We start from the raw sequence: 12517 nt of genomic DNA, 5'->3' as shown, positions 1-12517 counted from the left end.
TGCCCATTGAACTCAAGACTACTGTATAATTAGAAGACTTATAACTAAAATGAATGACAAGTTATATTTCAACCTTTCCCCTAAAAATATAAATCAACCTGCTCCATAACCTTACAATGTATTTTTGGATCACATAAAGGCCCCATTTTAACAACATATGAGCTGATCATTACATCATTATGTTTGGCATAAATCAAAGGAGTAATATTTATGCCAATAAATATTAATAATAATAATTTCAAAATTGAAAAAAACACCTTTCATTAAAAAAAAAAAAATTTTAAAAATAATGTTTAATGCATTGAAATATAAATGTGAAACCTGTACTTACTATTGCCTTGTAAAAGTCCAATCAAGGGAAGCATTGCAAGAAAAACCAAGCAAAGGGTATGAATACAATTCAATGTGTACTTTTGTAGTATTTCACCAGTAGAGGGCATTACATGCACAAAAGCTGTTAACAGCGTGTTTTATGGAGGTGCTTCAATGCAATGACGGAGCTTTCCTGGCCAATGAGGCCATGTTTAATTGATGATCAATAAATACCAAAAATTCCAGAAAAATCCACCCATAAATACCAAAGCCCCAACTAGAAACATAAATATCTCCATATAGACTATGCATCAAGTATATGAAAGAATACCAAGAACGTAACATTACATTCCAAAATCATATTTTGATTAGTTCAAAAACAACAATAATAATGGTCACTGGGACATAAAAACGGTAGTGGCAAATAAGTAGTGTGGCACAGGGTCCTCTCAATATAATAGTAAATAATCCAATATACATTACACCATAAATAGGATATATATTGGTAAAATACTTATATAAAGTGACAGTGTTCCATCACCACAGAGCCCCGACGCGCGTTTCGCCGTCGCTTTTTCAAGGGCAGTCTGGGGCTTGGTAATGAGCTGGGCTATAAAGGAACATGAGGTGGAGCCAGAAATGAAATTAACCAATCAGCTGTATTGGTCCTCCTCCTAACAGGGAGGGGATACACTTACTACATTCCTATTATGTCGTCTCCCGCCACAGGAACTTAGTCCGGTGCATCTAGTACAGAGCGCCTACAGTAGTGTATTCGTTCATATACTTGATGCATAGTCTATATGTTGGTATTTATGTTTAACTGATGTCCCCACCAACATCTAGGCGATCATATCAGTGGGGGAGGAAAAGCTGCAAGTGCTAAATAAGCATTCAGTGGCATAAATCATCATCAACAACATGCTCTCATTGTGTAAGAAACGTAAAAGCACTGAATTGAGACATGATGTTACAAATACAAAGGAATGCATTTTGTGGGCCGCAAGCAACAGGCCACAGCTGTGCCTGATAGAAACCTATGGGGCCATGAGTGACCCGCTTTCTGTGTGGCTAGCTCACAGCAGAAGCACGCACCGTATGGTCCTTACTGTTCTGTATATACGGCTGTATTCTGCCTGTAACTATACAGGACATATTGCAACAGTATGTCAATATATTGCACTGTATCTGTACCATATCTGCATAAAATAAGGTGGCCTGGCAAATAATGGATGGATGACTATTGGCTGGCAGAAAGCACCTCCCGCTGGTTCTTGATACTGCACATGTATACGGCAGTATACGGTGTACAGCTGTATGCAGCACATATTTAGCCCGTATTTTATATGTTCCCATTGACTTCTATGGGGCGTTCGGAACTGAAATACGGTGGAAAATAGGACATGGTCTATATTTTTATACGGCTTGCTTACGATACGGTGGACAATACAGTCATGTACATGGATGGCTGTATTGCCCATTGGAATAGATGGGGCCGTATATACGGTCGTGCGTGTGGGGCCTAAGCCTTCGAGTACTTACATCTTCTGCTTTTGCTCCTTGTTCGTGTAAGGACTTCTGCAATTCTTCCACCTGTGACTGCACTTCTATCAGCCTCTGATTTACAAGCCTAGGGAAAAAGATAAAATGGTTTAGAGGGTATATCATATTTTCATCAATGAAACACAGACATACAATCAGACTTTTGTTAAAATCATGGTGGGAGTACAAATGACAGCAGGTCTAAAACTCAGCAAACTAGAAAATCCAGACAATAGGCACCAATAAGGCAGAATTTAAAGCTGGTAATTTTCAATGTTTCCAAAATCCCCCAGGTCATGCACATTACAACAATGACTATAGTGTTACCGACTAGACTGCTTCATATTGTTAAGTCTTGTTATCTTCATCTATATATAGATATTGCTCTCTATGCACTGAAATGTTTACATGCAAATAACAATTGTACTGGTTTCCTCATGCAATGCAGACAGTACATCAACTATGAGGGAAGGAAGAAAACATGCTGGCAAGAAAGCCTTTTTCTCAAAGAATCACCAAAGCGGCATATGGTTTTTCACACCTGTTCTCCGTCTCCAGCTCATTTTTCCGCGTGTTTGCATCATCAAGCAAGCTCTGTAACAGAGTAATTTTTTCATTGTCTGATCCTTCTTGATTAATTTTTAACATCTTATTTTCATGCTGAAGGCGAATCAGTTTCTCCCTTGAGAAAAAACACATTATGATTAGTTGCAGCCTCTTAATTTCCATGTGTCTGTGCAATTAAATTATATTCACTGCTGTACCACGTACGCAGCTTTCCAGACAATACCACAAGGACATTCATATGTGTGCACACAAAATCATTAAAATAGTAAAATTGTAATTTATTGCTATTGGTAAATCTTAAATCAAATTCTACTATAGAGAAAGGTCTCTTGACCACCCCAGTACTCTGACAGTAAGTGCTTTATATCCAAGCAGCGCCACCAGAGGTGAAATTGGTACTGTAATTTTTTTTTGTAGTTCTAAATGATTATGTCTATAATCCATAGAAGCCGTAGACTGCGCTGTACACTGCTCATGAGGGGGGCGGTCTGAGGCGCTGCTTAACCCCAGACCGCCCCTCCTACTCCATAGGCCGGTGGTGGCTGCCTAGCTTCATGCGGTAGTCACCACCCCAATCCCAATGAATACGCATAACCGCTTACAGCGCGGTCCGGAGTTTTCTATTGTACAGCGCAGCAGTCTTTGCTAGCGTTATCGGTGGTTTCTGATAACGCTAGCAGTGTAACACTGCGGCATCCGTTTTAGTACTAGGAGCTGCTTACTTTAGTATGCAGCTCCCAGAGCCGTTTTTACAGGTGACAGGTCCTCTTTAAATATTCTAAAAACTTACAATGTCCAGGATTAAAGAGAACATGTCACCACATTTTCACATATACAAGTAGTGACAGGTCTTCCCACAGAGCCTTATTACCAAACTGACACCCTCCTTTCAGCTGAAACAAGTTTTCCTTATGTCACCATAAATCAAGATGATTTTATATTACCTGGCATCAGAGGGGTCTTGTTTTACTCAGCCAACCCCTCCCATATACTCCTCCCCATGTCCCATGCCTCTTCTTAGCATGTCATGTAACCAGTTACGTTTGCAGTTACGTCAATCCCATGTATGTATCTGATCACATGAAATCACAGTAAGCCTCTATGGAGGATGGGGAGGAGTAAAAATGAAGGCATGCTGTGATTTCATGTGATCATATACATACATGCGGTGGACGTTCCAAATGCAACAGGATTTTAGATAACATCACCCTGGTCACATGACATGAAGTGCCCAATGATGTAACAGTGCTCTCCCTCAATGTTACACACAGCAGCATGTCCTAGCAGCGAGACCTGTCAATCAGGACTAAAGAGGCATAGCAGTGAACACTGCATATATCCCGGACCCTATTACCATTATTGGACTCCCATCAGGTGATTTGCATATAAGTTTACAAACTGATTTTTGTAACATTGGAAAGAAACCATTTAGTTTTTAATGAAGTATTTATTTTGGGTGGGTTAATTTTTATGGCAGGTTAACTTTAAGGATCACTTACTTTATTTCTGGTGTAATAATTTCTGCTGCTAAACTGTCTACTGCTTCTTGGTTACCTAATGGCATTAACCCTGTCAAAAAAAACAAAAAACAAAAGGATAGATGGATTAAAAAAAAAAAAAAAAAGAGAGTCTGTGAAACAAAAGATTATCAAAAATATAGAATGACCAACACAGATATGGCTTACTGATTTACCTGTTGTAGTAAGCTGTCCCTCTTGAGCCTGTACACATCTAAGTTCTTCAATGGTCTCCTTCAGAGAATCTCTTTCTGATCTTAGTCTCTGTGTTTTAAGAAAACAAAAATAGGATGTCAGGTCAAAGGGGTGAATGCACAATGTTTGAATATACGTGTCATAGGTGAACTGGAACTGCGAGTGTTAAACGTGAACATGTTGTATGTAGAAAAATGAATTACCATATATACCTGAGTATAAGCCTAGTTTTTCAGCACAAAAAATGTGCTGAGAACCCAAACTCGGCTTATACTTGAGTAAAAAAAATATAGGTTTTACAAGGTTTTTGTGGTAAAATTAGGGGCCTCGGCTTATACTTGGGTTGGCTTATAGTAGAGTATATACGGTAATTTTAACTACCAATTAATGTAGCAAATAATTACACCCCATTGGGAACGGAAATCTGTTCTTTAGGGGATTCCTTGCTTAACGTTTCTTTAGTCCATAACAAATGCTGGAATTTTTTACATGTAAAATAACTACCTGATTTAATTTTTTAGAAAAAAACAAGAGAATTCCATATTTACACAAACAAGAACTTTTCAACCTTCAATAAGGCTTTTTAAGCTCAAATGTTAAAACATTTGTGCTCAGTGCTCTACGACAACGATTGTTGTGCAATCCTCTGATGAGAATTATATGGGGCAGAGATGCAGATCTCTCACATCCCTAAATAATACTTACATCCTTCTCTTTTTGTAAACTGTCAATTTTTTCTTTTAATCTCTTGTATTCAAAATCCAGTTTGTCAGCTTTTTTAGATTCTTCAGACAGTCTATTTTGAAGCTCCACAGCCTGTGTTAAAACATATGGCAATATTTTATTAGAAGAGTCATTACAAAAATTATCTGTTAAAACTCTGGTGTAGATTTCCAAATAGACTAAATTGTCTTTATCAATATAAAGCAAATATAAAAAGAAAATATATAAATAAAATATGAAGGTTTACCTGTCTCTTGTAGGTCTCCAGCTGACTCCGAGCAGCATTTGCTTTCCTGAGCTCCTCTTCCAAGCTGACTGTATTTTGCATGTACATAGTGTTTTTTTCCTCTAGCAATTTCACCTGCCTTCGTAGGTCCCCCAGATCTTCTAACTTTTTTTTGTAAGACTCTACTTGACTCTCTAACTTTGCAACTTTATCTGACGAATGCCTAAAAGAACATCACACAACATGAATTACCGCATAATACTATTTTACATCGACCAAAGTTTCAAGACTTTAAAGATCACTAGTTGCTAGAGGTGGATTCTACCTTCCTGATTAAACCTACACTTAAGAACAAACATGGCAGACCAAGGGGTCTTTATGAAGCCCATGCATCCAATGGTTTCCATCAGTGCACGGAGATAATTGCATAAATGCCTATGAAAGTATTTCCTTCAGCATTTTACACATTACATTTTTGCCCAATCTTTTGTAACAAATACAAAAGTAAATGTATTCCTGACAATCTCAACAAAGCAGGACAAAGATGGTGATGCCCATCGGGTTCAAATGTGGCGTTTAAAAATTTAACATCTGCCATTGACTCCTATAATGCAACAGACTCTCGTCCTAGAGAGGGCTGGGTCCGCAAGTTAAAACATTAAAGGACATTTCATGCATTGTGAAGCAAACATACCTTGAGAATGCTGTAGCTACACTGATGCAGAATCATATCTTGGTTAATCCCTGAGCTTATTGGTTTTGCTGAAAAAAACAATTATAACATTCAGGACCTTGGGAAAGCTGGATTGCATTCAGCCTGCCACATTACACTGAGCTTCCTGAACTGTCCAGATAGGACTAATCAACCTGAGTTGGATCACTCATGGCACAACAAGGTGATTAAATTATTCTCTGGAGCAGTGCATACTTGATGTGAGAGGAGAAGCGGCGAGCCCAAGCACAGAAGCGACAGAGCTTCATTTTCAAAATTTTATAATAGTTTTTTCAGCAAAACCACTCAGCTCAGAGATTAAACAAGATATGTGCCTGCATCAGTGTAGCTACACCATTATCAATGTATGTTTGGTTCATAATGCATGAAATGGTAGATTTCCTTTAATTATGAATAAATATACTCTATATATTTTCAATTATAAGAGAGACTTCAGAGACTTAGAAATGCAACATACATGCATATGTATCAAAATATGATCATATATATAAACTGGCACGCCAAACATGAAATGTATTTAAAGGGGCATTCCAGGAATCAGCATAATTCATATACAAATGGGTCCTTAAAATATAAGCTAATATGTAATTCATTGTTTTGTTTAAAATTTTTCTCCCCGTAGCAGAAAAATGCTGTTGACATACACTATAATGAAGAATTAAAATGTTACTTGCTCTTTAATCAGTCTGTTGATTTCCTCCGCACAGAGAAGACACAGGACAGAAGATGGCCATCACATGGCCTGCACCTGCCTGGGCAGGTCATGTGATCACCACTAGTTTGGCTGTGTTGGGTTGGTTGCAGTGCATCCAGTACAGCCAGTGTTGTGGTGAGACACCATCTCACTGAGGCAATGTGCAGTGATGGCAGTTACACATCATTACTATGGTAACAGAGCAGAACAATCTGTTAGATCATCACTGGGAGCAGAGCATAAGAGGGAGGAGGAGTTACTGAGAACTAAAGGATCTTGGGACTTGTAGTTTCCAGTAGCGGCCATCTTGGTGATAACTCTACATACTTTAGAGAGGCCATAACATTTTGTGAATCATAAAATCAAACTACTTAAGCTCCATTTTGACTAATGACATGGGGTTTTGTTACAATCATTTATTTATAGCATTAAAGGTTTTTGTATCAGACGTTCATATTCCCAGAATACCCCTTTAATTTTTCAAGCTTATGGAGATGGGTATAAAACTACAATTCACTGGATGCCGGTACTGGATGAAAATGGATTGTTATCAGCCTGCTAAAAGCTGCAACATGATACATTAGTATACAAGACAACACAAATTAGTCTACGAATACAGGAAATATTAAATTTCCTAAATCCAACAACAACCTGTAGAGAGGATGTAAACATCCAAATACAAGACAAAATAAGAGATGTAACTATATATATGTGTTAAAGGGCACCTACCACCACGAATCTACCTATAAAGGTAGATCGGGTGGTAGGTGGATGTATGGGACGTGAGGATAGCCCTTTTTAGAGCTAATCCTCACGTCCCCGCTAGCCTAGCATAAACTTTATTGCCCTAATATGTTAATTTAATTAAGCGGCTACCGGGGCGTGGAGTAGCCGGACACGAGGCTACACGGCGCGGCTACTCCACGCCCCAGTAGCTGCTTTCCCCCGCCTACCCTGTGATCTTCGGCGCGCAGCTCCTGGCAGCTGCGCGCCCTCGTCCGAGAAGCCGGAGTTCTGCGCATGCGCAGTAACTCCGGCCAAGATGCGCGATCTCGGGAACGCAGAACTCCGGCTTCTCGGACGAGGGCGCGCAGCTGCCAGGAGCTGCGCGCCGAAGATCACAGGGTAGGCGGGGGAAAGCAGCTACTGGGGCGTGGAGTAGCCGCGCCGTGTAGCCTCGTGTCCGGCTACTCCACGCCCCGGTAGCCGCTTAATTAAATTAACATATTAGGGCAGTGGTGGCGAACCTATGGCACGGGTGCCAGAGGCGGCACTCAGAGCTCTTTCTGTGGGCACCCGGGTCATTACCCCAGCTCACCAGACAAGACTCAAAGAATCTTATTGAAGCTCCAAGCAACTTAACAGATGCTGCTTTTGGTCATATTTTCATACGTACTTCGCTACTTGGAACTGTAGGAAGAGGGAGAATTAGACAGGGTTTAATTATTTTTGGAGGACCTCTTGCAGGCCCCACGATTCTCTGTGTACAGAGGGACACTGGAAAGAAGCTAAAATGATGCAAATTTTCTATATTTCTACTGTGTTGCTGTCCTCAGAAGGCCAATATGATTGAAAGTTGTTGAACAGGGAGCAATAAGTTACGGCTTTAATTTTTGGTTGGCACCTCACGATAAATAAGCCGGGTTTTGGATTTCTTTTTGGGCACTCGGCTGCTAAAAAGGTTCGCCATCACTGTATTAGGGCAATAAAGTTTATGCTAGGCTAGCGGGGACGTGAGGATTAGCTCTAAAAAGGGCTATCCTCACGTCCCATACATCCACCTACCACCCGATCTACCTTTATAGGTAGATTCGTGGTGGTAGGTTCCCTTTAAAGTTCAAATAACCATGTCTTAACCAAAACCAGTTTGGGCCGATTCAGTAAATTTTGTTAACACTGCTGTGATCAGCCAAGGAAAATAGAGTAAACATACAGTTTGGTAGCAAACCAGAAATGAATAGAAAGCAGTGTAAAAAAAAAAAAAAATTAAAAATCAAGGTGAAAAAGTTAAAGGGGTATTCCAGGAATAAAGCATATTTCATATTCAAATGGGTCATTAAAATATAAGCTAATACGTAATTTATTTAAAAATGTTTCTCCCCTTAGCAGAAAAATGTTGTGGACACACTATAACGGAGAATTAAAATGATATTGGCCCCTTTAATTAGTACCGTGACTATGTCCCTGTGTAAGAGGCACAGGATAGAAGATGGCTACTGGTCACATGTCCACATCACATGTCCTGCACCTGCCGGGGTAGATCATGTGATCATCACCATGCTTGGCTTTATTCGGTTGGTTGCAATGCATCCACAATGGCCAGTGTTGAGGGGAGATGTCATCTTAGTGATGCAATATGCAGTGATGGTAGTTACATCACATCATCAGTGATTGCAGTTATCATTACTATTGATAGCAGGACAGTCTTAGTTCATCACTGGGCGAAAAGCATAAGAGGGAGAAGCCGTTACTGAGAGCTGAGAGATCATTGGACTAGTTGTAGTTGTAGATGGTGGCCATCTTGGAGATAGCTCTACCTACTTTACAAAGCTCATAAAATTTTGTGAATCATAAAAGCAAACTATTTAATCTCCATGTTGTGATTAATAACACAGCATTTTGTTGTGTTCATTATTATTATTTTTAATATTATGGGTTTTTGTATCAGATGTTCATATTCCCAAAATACCCCTAAGCAGAAAAGAGACTGCAATGAAAAAAAGTGCAGTATGTAAAAAAAATATGCAGTGTTGTAAATGTATTCTGGAGATCTATCATATAAAAATCTTTTTATGCATTTTAGGACACATCTCTCTCCCTACTTTTGTCCCATGGACAATAAAAAAAAAAATATATATGCAAAATGTTACAAAACTTCACTGTTACAGTAAGGCATTTCATATTCTGTTATTGCAGTTAACCACTGACTTCCATGCATTGAAATAAAAAACAAAACATTAAAAAGTAAAATAAAAAAGCACCAAAATATGGCAGAAAAAAATGCTACAGTTGTTTATTTTGTTTTGCCTATACAGTTTATATGAAACCACCCTAATATAAAAGCACATTGGTTGTTAAAATGGGTATGTTTACCTACCGGTACTTTAAAGTAGTTCTAAAATATAGTTCTAAAATGACAACAGTCGACATAGTAGCAGATTTGAAGATTTATAAAAATCTATAGATCTATGGACATACCTTAGCACATCCATTTCATCCTTCAATGACTGTGCTTCATCAGCTAATGTTGTTAAATCTTCATTCTGCTGCCTCAGTTCTGTGATCTCCTTCTCTAGCTCTTCACAGCGTATCCTGTAATCATCTTTGGATGCTTCCAGTCTAGAAAAGATGAAAGACATTTCTTAGAAAAACAATAAAAGAAGAACAGATGATATTTAGCAGAGCAGATGAAAAAAAAAAAAGAGGCAAATACAAGCCACTGTTTAAATTTACAAATAAAGTGACTGATGTGCTGGATTGCACTATATCTGTCCCCACTGGGGTTAAGTGCTGGCAGAAATACTGCTTTCACAGATAGCAAGGACAGCCTACACTTCAGTAGTATTCTAGACCACTCTTGTAAAGGATCTTTGAATGTAAATTATTGGCCTGAGACGGCCAACATACATACGGCCCCCATACATCCCAATGGCACGGCGATGTACGGGAGCAGTACGGTGCCGCACACGTGCGGTACGGTGCTGCACATAGTACATGTCCAATCTTTCAACGGAATACGGCGCCAGGCTATATGTTAGGCTTTGGAGAGTGTGGGGTAACGGCTCTCTCCCCCTCCTCCTCTCGCCAGCACTGCTGTGTGCCCGCCGTGCTACGGTACGGCGGGCAATGGTAGTGTGAATGTAGCCTTACCATGGTGTTTATTTAGATGGTTATTCAAGTTTAAAGTATACTGCTAATTCTGTGCCCAAACTGTGGTCCCCTGCAGCCCTGCAACAATGAAGTTGAGTTGAGAATATACGTGACCTCTGCACCCAATTCCCAACTTCATGCTAATGCCAAAAAAGTGCTACAGGCGCCACAAATCCTGAATGTGATACCATCAACTCAGAACTTTCTGAATAATCTTGGACAACTAAATATCTAAACATGAATATCTGCAGTCGTTTCAAGTCAATAACATGCCGAACCTTGAAGGTAGGTTCACATTACAAATCTTCAGGACGATGAGAACCCAAAATGGATCTAAAATTTCGTAAATAACGACACAGAAATCAACATTTGAAAATTAGAACCAAACTGCAAAATCTGTGTGCAAGGCTGCATGCACACGACTGTATGAGGGACGTATATACTTCCACAAGCTTGCAGCTGTACATATGTCCCCCATAGACGGCAATGGCCTCATGGTGTGATACGGTGCTGCACACGTGTGGCTCCGTACATGGGAAAAAGATAGCACATGTCCTAACTTTCCCTGTGTTACGGCCCATATGCCATGCATTGCTATGGAAAGGGGAAGGGGTCAACCCTCTCCTCCTCTCCATGGCGCCCAGCAGGCATATGTTCATGTGCATGGAGCCTTATAACTAATGGTTTGCATTTAGTGGAATGTAGAGGTTTATTACCTCTGATGGTTGTAGTGAGCTGTACACAAAAGAATACATAATATACCTAAAAGTTTCTTCTTGTAGTTGCTCTAGCTGTGTTTGGAGCTGTAGATGCCTTCTTCCAGCTGGGCTGTTAGGATCTTCTAAAGAATCTGACTGGTTTAATCGTTCCATGAGAACCTGATTTTCGGCAAGTAAACTGCTTTTCTCTTCTTGGAGCGCCGCAACCTTAAAAACAATACACCAATATAAATAACAGTTCATACAGTAAATCAATTTTTGTGCAACCCATGCCATCCATAAAAAGCAATCATGTCAGCCTTACAATGATATTACAATCCATATGGCATTAGGACAATTGCAGCGTTTAAGTTCAACCATATTCATTACAAAAACCTAAACATTAATTTCCAATGGCTTATATACAGTGCTGACATTAGTCTTTTTCATAAGAGATTTCAGGAAAACAAAAGTTCACCAATAAGAAGTTTTACATGCACGCTGGCAGTTTCAAAGCAACATATCGTGTCATATGAGGTCATTAACCCTTTTTATTTGCAAAATATACCCCATGTATGTATCTGATCACATGAAATCACAGCATGCCTCCACAGAGGATGGGGGGGGGGGGAGGGAGGAGTAGAAGTCCATGGAGGCATGCTGTGATTACATGTGATCAGATACACACATACATGGGTTACATTTTGCAAATGTAAAGAGAACTGAACATAGATGACACAAATTGATTTTATGGGGATGTGAAGGAAACAATTTTTAGTTAAAAGGGAGGCATTTAGACAACAGGACTCTATAGGAACCTGTCAACAGCTGTAATTGTGAATATATGTGCAAATGTAGTGACAGGTTCTCTTTAAGAGAAATAGCAAGACATTGGCTAAAAAGACAATCTAAATACAGAGCATCTGAGCCTATACCTGAAATGTTTTTTGCGTATCAGCTCTTTTGTGCACATTTTGTGAATAGGCTCCTACGGTCTGCATTTAGATTATGTATTTTTGCCCATGTCATGTCATTTCTCATATATTGTCATTGTTGACTTTGTCCATACATTTATTGATTATGTGTGTGAAATGTTCCATGCACAAGGTGTATTTTCTAAGATTTTTTATCCCCAGGCAGGATATATATATTTTTTAAACCATGACAGCCCCTTTGAGTAGCTCTTTTGCTGACCACTTTGCTACATGTTCATTATTAATGTTGACCTTAAGGTATACCTTCAGTCCTGTGTGTATGTTCTCCTATTTTTAAGTGTGTTTTTTTTTACACTTGCATAAAATGAATCTAAAAAGTCTTTATTGAATCAAGTATTTAGTCATTATTCTTTGGTTATGGTATTATAGTAACTAACAGCTGTCAACAGAGACATGAAATGCTGGGAATGTAGAGAACCTTGCTACGGGGAAACAAAACTAATAT

The 12517-nt window shown here is 39.3% G+C and overlaps 1 protein-coding gene across 3 annotated transcripts in view; it reads right to left on the bottom strand.

Moving 5' to 3' along the window:
• The window catches only part of LOC140134834 (protein Hook homolog 3), a 56408-nt gene that overhangs the window by 18610 nt on the left and 25281 nt on the right, over window positions 1-12517 (bottom strand). For all 3 annotated transcript variants that reach the window (XM_072155544.1, XM_072155555.1, XM_072155564.1), the window contains 8 exons: window positions 11142-11305; window positions 9708-9848; window positions 5104-5305; window positions 4839-4949; window positions 4115-4202; window positions 3921-3990; window positions 2396-2536; window positions 1855-1942 (listed from right to left, as the gene is read on the bottom strand). In XM_072155544.1, coding sequence (XP_072011645.1) covers window positions 1855-1942; window positions 2396-2536; window positions 3921-3990; window positions 4115-4202; window positions 4839-4949; window positions 5104-5305; window positions 9708-9848; window positions 11142-11305 — 1005 coding nt within the window. The remainder of the gene's footprint in view (window positions 1-1854; window positions 1943-2395; window positions 2537-3920; window positions 3991-4114; window positions 4203-4838; window positions 4950-5103; window positions 5306-9707; window positions 9849-11141; window positions 11306-12517) is intronic.

Source organism: Engystomops pustulosus, chromosome 1, assembly GCF_040894005.1.
Source record: "Engystomops pustulosus chromosome 1, aEngPut4.maternal, whole genome shotgun sequence".
NCBI classification, from domain to species: domain Eukaryota; kingdom Metazoa; phylum Chordata; class Amphibia; order Anura; family Leptodactylidae; genus Engystomops; species Engystomops pustulosus.
The sequence above is the reverse complement of the archived record's forward strand: the minus strand, read 5'-3'. Positions and strand labels throughout refer to the sequence as shown.